This window comes from Trichechus manatus, unplaced genomic scaffold (genome assembly GCF_000243295.1).
Source record: "Trichechus manatus latirostris isolate Lorelei unplaced genomic scaffold, TriManLat1.0 scaffold00005, whole genome shotgun sequence".
NCBI classification, from domain to species: Eukaryota; Metazoa; Chordata; class Mammalia; order Sirenia; family Trichechidae; genus Trichechus; species Trichechus manatus.
Window position 1 is genome coordinate 18359055 of NW_004443941.1, and position 6808 is coordinate 18365862.

At 44.7% G+C, this 6808-nt stretch overlaps 1 protein-coding gene and 1 long non-coding RNA gene across 2 annotated transcripts in view; one reads left to right on the forward strand and one right to left on the reverse strand.

Moving 5' to 3' along the window:
• The window catches only part of LOC111821216 (uncharacterized), a 5217-nt gene extending 4273 nt beyond the window's left edge, over nucleotides 1-944 (reverse strand). Inside the window, exons 1-2 of the long non-coding RNA XR_002824665.1 lie at nucleotides 848-944; nucleotides 282-422 (exon numbers count right to left, since the gene is read on the reverse strand). This is a non-coding gene — a long non-coding RNA (uncharacterized LOC111821216). The remainder of the gene's footprint in view (nucleotides 1-281; nucleotides 423-847) is intronic.
• Nucleotides 945-1313: 369 nt separating this feature from the next.
• LRPPRC (leucine rich pentatricopeptide repeat containing) overlaps nucleotides 1314-6808 on the forward strand; it is a 117060-nt gene continuing 111565 nt past the window's right edge. Inside the window, exon 1 of the mRNA XM_023735506.1 lies at nucleotides 1314-1520. Within this exon, the coding sequence (XP_023591274.1) occupies nucleotides 1372-1520 (149 nt within the window). The 5' untranslated portion in view covers nucleotides 1314-1371. The remainder of the gene's footprint in view (nucleotides 1521-6808) is intronic.

The window sequence follows — 6808 nt, forward strand, 5'->3', positions numbered from 1 at the left end:
CAAAAAAAAAAAAAAAAAAAACCCCAAACCCACCGCCATGAGTCCATTCCTACTCATTGAGACCCCACAGGATTTCCGAGGCTATGAATCTCTAAGAAGACAACTGCCACATCTTTCTCCCGTGGAACCGCTGGTGGTTGGCAGTCGATGGCTTTAACCACCAGTACAACTCAGAGTAATTTAACATTTGTTAGGCCTCAGTTTCCTCATCTCTGAAAGGAGAGGCAGGCTGAGTAATCGCAAAACAAACATTAATTCTGTGGATACTGAATGCAACCTACTGTGTGCCTGGCAGGAAGGAAGGTGCTTCATCTATAATGAGGTCACAGTCCCTCCTCTCAAGGAGCTCGTTGTCCACTGGGCGAAACGGCCAAATTGGAAATCCATGGGAGAGTTTCCAGAGGAAATGTTTGCGCGTTCACCTGAGGGTAGGAAAGAGATAGCTAGCTGAAGAGAGAGTGGAAGCCTGTTCTCAGCTTCCCACGTGTGGAGACTGGGAAGACTGTAAACCCTGTGGAGACACGGGCGTGTTTAACTCGCCTTACTGTTTTGTCCCCAGACTTGGCTCCAAAGTCTTAAATCACTTCTTTATATTATCTCTGATGCTGGTGCATTTTACTGAGGGAAGGGGTAAGAAGCGGGGACTATAAGAGTTCAGTTCCAGCTTTAACCTTGGCTAGAATCCATCTATTCTATTAAATAAGGCATTGCGTTTGAAGTTGGTCAGGGCTGGACATTAACGTATTTCTTTACACTGTCCTCAGGCCCCAGTAACACAAATCGCATCATATTTAATCTTGGAGGCCCTTAGCGTAGCGCAAAGATCCTCAACTTTTTTCTATCTTACGTTTCTGAGGGTACAGAACATTCCTGCCAGTAAGCGCCAGCAGCTTGGACGTTGAGCACAGAGCCACTGAAAGGAAATCGGCAACATCCGTCACTCTAGAAAGGCAACTATCTCACACTCCGGGATCTTCACAGTCGGCTCTTCCCGAGCGTTTCCCGGGGTTTTTGCTAGTTGGCCTCCCGCAAGCCCTTGCGCTAACCTGGGAGCCCTCGACCTCTTCCGACTCTACCAACTGAAAAGTGGAGGTGTGGATCGATTTAACACGAGAAGATAAAGAATTTAAGACGAAACAAGAAGCTCAATTTCTTAATAAATAAGTACTATAATTTATTTAAACACAGTAAGGTGTTCATATATCTTCATATAAAGAAGTATTTCTCTACGCCAACCTAAAACAATCCTTGTTTCCCCCTACATTTGGAGCGCCTAGCCTTTGGTCTCTCCCGCGCCGGGCGACCCCGTGGTCACGTGCTCCTCCTGTCCTCCTCGCGGAACGTGCTTCCTGCTGTGGGGTCGACCAAGGCATGGCAGCTCTGCTGAGACCAGCGCGCTGGCTTCTCCGCGCCGGGGCGGCCCCGCGCCTCCCGCTCTCCCTGCGTCTCCTCACGGGCGGCCCAGGCCGGCCGCACGCCGCCGCCTGTGTGCCCGCCGCTCGCGCGAGGCCAGCTGCCGGGTGAGTGCTCAGGCTCCCTAGGCCCTTCGGACTCCCGCCAGGTTATAGCGATGGGATCCGGTGTTATGGGTCCAGGTGGGGGCCAGGTCCCGCCTGTGACCTCGTCGCCCCAGGGCCAGGCGTCTCGAGACGTCAGACTGAGCTCCCCGCCTGGGGCTTTCGGGTGACAGGGTTGGTCGCTTTCAGAAGGTCACAGCCGTGGGCATGGCTCGCTTCCGGCTTGGATCCCTCCTTCACTTCCCCTGGGCTTGGTCCTCCTGCCCTCGGCCTACAGATAGCTGCAGTTGGTAGGTGCCTATGAAGTTGAAGGGGACTTTGAGGGCTGCATGCTGGGGTCGAGTAGTATTCCACTTCCCAGGATTGGCTGGCTTGGGGGTCTGTCCTACGTGGGAGCCTTGTTGGCGATCATTAGTCACCTAGGATTTGGATTTCGAGAGCTTCAGTTTTTTGAGGGAGATGGGTTGAGATTTTTGGATGGGCGAAAATGTTTAATTATGATGATTTGGGCTTTTCTTTGCATTTTCTCGAATGGAGTTTTCCTTCAGAATTTACCTAGCTGTTGTATGAGTTGGGAATTGTCACGGTAGGCTCCGTAAGTGTCAATGAAGGAATGAACGCATGCAGGGAATTTTTTGGGGGTTGCAAAAGCAAGTAAAACTTGTAGTGTATGTCACATGTTTGAATGAATGTTCTCATGGATTGAGGTTTTTCAGGATATAGGCTTGTGTAGATTTTTTGGGATAAGGAAGGTTGATGGAGGTGTTCCGTTGAGCAGGGTGCTGAGGTTTTGTGCCATTGGGCAAGTTACTTAACATCTCCAGGCCGCAGTTTACTTAACAATAGAAGTAATAATAGTGTTAAAAGTATTGAAAGAGATAATCTATGTAAAGCACATCATATAGGGCTGGGTATCTAGTAAGGAGCTCTGGTGGCACGGTTGTTAAGCGCTCAGCTGCTAACTGAAAGGTCAGCAGTTCAAATCCACCAGCCACTCTGTGGAGAAAGATGTGGCAGTCTACTCCTGTGAAGATTTACAGCCTTGGAAGCCCTGTGGGGCAGTTCTACTCTGTCCTGTAGGGTAGCTATGAGTCAGAATTGACTGGATGGCAGTGGGGTATATGTGGACCTTTGTAGACCAGCCTGGAAGGAAGCCTAATCCCTGCATAAAATTATATGAGGGGAATTTATGATTTCCTAACATCTTAGTTATAAATCTTTGGAATGTAGCCTGTTTGTAATTTGGAGCTTGTCTGTATTTTCTTACTAGACTTTAATAGTAATCTTCAGAAGTCATGCCTGTTTTCACAGGATGGCATCTCTAGGGTTTCAAAGAGTTTCTTCTAAAAGTCTTGCAAATTATGCTGTCTTTCTAGTCCTAAACAACAGGCCAGAGCAGGGTTGATGCTTTTTTTCATCTTCTCTGTTGCATTTGGGAAAACTGAATAAAGAGGGAACACAGTCTAGTAGAAAGGGTGTTGGTCTGGGTGTTCGTCGCACTTGGGTTCCATTTACTTGCTGCATAATCTTGGCCGTCTTAACTTAACCTCCATCATTCTGTTTCATTATCTGTAAAGTAAAAGTCACAGAGCCTTTTCCTTTTGTCTTTGTAAAGCTGGCTTTAGGGTTCGGCTCAAATGTCATCTCTTCAGAGAAGCTTTACCTCAACACTCAAGCTAAAAGGCTGTTACCCTATTTCATATTTACCCATGGCACATGGCACTTGTCTGATATTTTTACTTATTTGTTTTCCATTTGTTTCCTTAGTAGAAAATGAGCTGCATGAGAGCAGGGCTTGCTTTTGATCACCACTGTGTATTCAGCTCATGTCATTGTTGCCATCTAGTCTGCTTTGACTCAGGGTAACCTTATGTATGACAGAAGGAAATGTTGCCTTGTCCTGTGCCATCTTCACAGTCGTTGATATGTTCGAGTCCATTTTGGCCGCTGTGTATTTTGAGTGCTTTCCAACCTAGGAGGCTCATCTTCTAGCAGTATATCAGTGTTCTGTTGTGATCCGTAGGGTTTTCATTGGCTGATTTTCGGAACAGAATCACCAGGCCTTTCTTCCTAGTCTGTCGTAGTCTGGAAGCTCCGCTGAAACCTGTCCACTATGGGTGACTCTGCTTGTATTTGAAATGCCAGTGGTGTAGCTTCCAGCATCATAGCAACACAGCCACCACCACACCGTATGACAGACTGTCAGATGGTGGCTCAGCTCATAGTATGCAATTAAGAAGTATTTGTTCCCTCTTTCTCCTGACTCCATACACTCTTTATACTGTCTCCTACCCCATGACCTATAAGCATGCCCAGATCTTTCCTATATAAATAACAAAACCTTTCCTGGGACTGTACTTTCACTAGATGCTTCCCAGTCTCTCTTCTTCCCTGCCTGTACTCCCCTTTTTCCTTCATGTCCTCTCTTCTCATTCACTCTTCCACCCACTGCAATCACATCATTGGCAAAGGCCATCATTGTCTTATTTATTAATTTTGTTTATTATATTTGTAAACAATTACAAAACTCATGTTCCTTGAGGAACAGTTGTAAAATACAGGGGGGAAAGCAATGAAATAAAAATTATCCTTAATTCTGTCACCCTGAGAGAGCCATCTTTCTAATCATTTCTGTTACGTGTGAGATGTATGCTGTCTTAGTTATCTAGTGCTGCCCTAAGAGAAATTTATTTTCTCACAGTTCAGGAGGCTAGAAGTCCAAATTCAGAGCGCCAGCTCTAGGGGAAGGCTTTCTCTCTCTGTCTGCTCTGGAGAAAGGTCCTTGTCTCTTCAGCTTCTGCTTCCTGGTTCGTTGGAGGTCTCCATGTGTCTTGGCATCTGTTACTCCATCTCTCCTCTGTTGGCTTGCTCGTTTAATCTGTTTTATATCTCAGAAGAGATTGACTCAAGACACATGGCACACTAACCTCTCTCATTAACATAACAAAGAACCCATTCCTAAATGGGATTATAACCGCAGGCATAATGGTTAGAATTTACCACACACGTTTTTGGGGGACACATTTCAATCCGTAACATATGCTTATTTTATTTAATTTTTCCAAAGTTCCTCTTAATTACCAAATCCATTTTTTAGGTGTTGATCTCTGTCATATTACTGTGTTTCTCATTTTCCCCTTCATGAGACCCTTTTCTTGGCATTGATGACACTACTCTTTCTTGATTCTCTTCTCTTTAGGACTTTCCTCACTTGTTTTTATGCTTCCTTTTCTTCTCATTATCTCTTAAATGCTTATGTCCTTAGGGGTTTTGTCCGAGGTCCTTTATGTCTTCTCCCTTTTTCATTGCCTTTGGGTGACCTCTTCCATTTTCAGGGTGTCAGCCCTTACTAAACTATATGATGATGGCATTATCTCTCTTCCTCAATATAGATTGTCTGCTAAAAACATTCACCTGATTGAGCTACCAAAACTACACCAAACCCTTTGCCATTGAGTTGATTCTGACTCATAGCAACCATACAGGACAGAGTCGAACCACCCCATAGGGTTTCCAAGGAGTGCCTGGTGGATTCTAGCTGCCGACCTTTTGGTTAGCAGCTGTAGCTCTTAACCACTACGCCACCAGAGTTTCCAATCGAGGTACAGGTACTTCAAATCCAACACATCTCAAATTGGACTCATCTTTCCTCCCGCATCTGTTCCTGGTGTGGTCCCTGTCTCAGTGAATGTTATTATTTCTGCCTGCTGCCCAGGAAGAACCTGGCCTTCATTGTTCTTGACTTAATTCATATCTCACTGTCTCCTTCAACCCCCCCCCCCCAATTTATTGGTTGAAAAATGATGAAGTGCTGTTAGATCTACTTCATCTGAAATGAATCTTCTCTTCCTCTAATCTCCATCAGCATTGCCTAGTCTCCCTTACTAATTTGATCATGTTGTTTGCCTATTTACAATCAGACATTCTGGTGGCTCCCATTGTCTGTAGGATAAAGTCTAGAGACATTAAGATAGGTGTTTCATGATCTGGAGATGCCTCTGGAACCTCATCTCTTCTAAGTTCCTTCCTGTGGTATCTAATTCTAGCCATACCAAACTACTGCTTCTAGAGTAGAACTTCTCAAACTGTAATGAACATAAGAGTTCCCTGCAGGTCTTGTTAAAATGTACATTGTGATTGGTCTAGTTCAGACAGGGGACTGGGATTCTACATTTCTAAGAAGCACCCTGATGATAGAGGCTCTGTTGGGTCTGTGGACCAGTAAGACTCTGCTGTTAACTCCTGGGCTGCCTCTCCCGCCTCCCACCTACTCAGGTGACCCCATCTCTGTTAAACCTTGACTGCTTCTCCCATTTGACCACTCCCTTCTTGTGCCTCAGCTCAGGTCCTGTATCACTTAAAGTACCTGTTAACACTGTTATATGCCTACCCACCCATACCCCGGGCCTGGCTGTAAGTTCTTTGAAGGCAGGGACTATGTCTTACTCTTCTTGTGTCCCCTGTTCTCTGACTTTGTGGCGTATAGTAGGTTGAGTAAATCAATGAAAAGCCTAGACATTGGGGAAGGAATGTTGTGAGATGCAAAGAAGAATGAGAGGTACTTAACCAAATTCGTGTAGTGAATGGATCTTGAGTTCCAGAAATCTCCTTTCTGAGGAAAGGTGAGTATTATTGAGTGAAATTATTAAAATTTTTAATCTTTTGCTTTCAAAGTTGAAGCACCTAAAAAGTGTACACTTTTATGTTCTTTAGTTTTGTTCTTTATTTTTCTATTTCGGTGCTTTTTTTTTTTTTAACAAATGATTCTAAAAAATCAATTCTTACCGTATCCTCTGTGGGGAGGTCAAGGAGTAAACACTTTTTCTTTCTTGTGAGAATTTTTATTATTATTATTATTTTTATTGTACTTCAGATGAAGGTTTACAGAACAAATAGATTCTCATTAAACAGTGCATATATTGTTTTATGACAATGGTTAACAGCTCCACGACATGTGACACTGTCCCTTCTCAACCTTAGGTTCCCTATTACCAGCTTTCATGTCCCCTCCTGCCTTCTAGTCCTTGTACCTGGACCGTTGTGCCCCATTAGTCTCGTTTTGTTTTATGGGGCTGTCTGATCTTTGGCTGAACGGTGAACCTCGGGAGTGACTTCATTACTGAGTTAGAAGAGTGTCCGGGGCCATAGTTTTGGGGTTTCTCCAGTCTCTGTCAGGCCAGTAAGTCTGGACTTTTTTTGTGAGTTAGAATTCTTTTCTACATTTTTTTCCAGCTCTGTTTGGGACCCTCTGTTGTGATCCCTGTCAGAGCAGTCAGTGGTGGTAGCCAGGC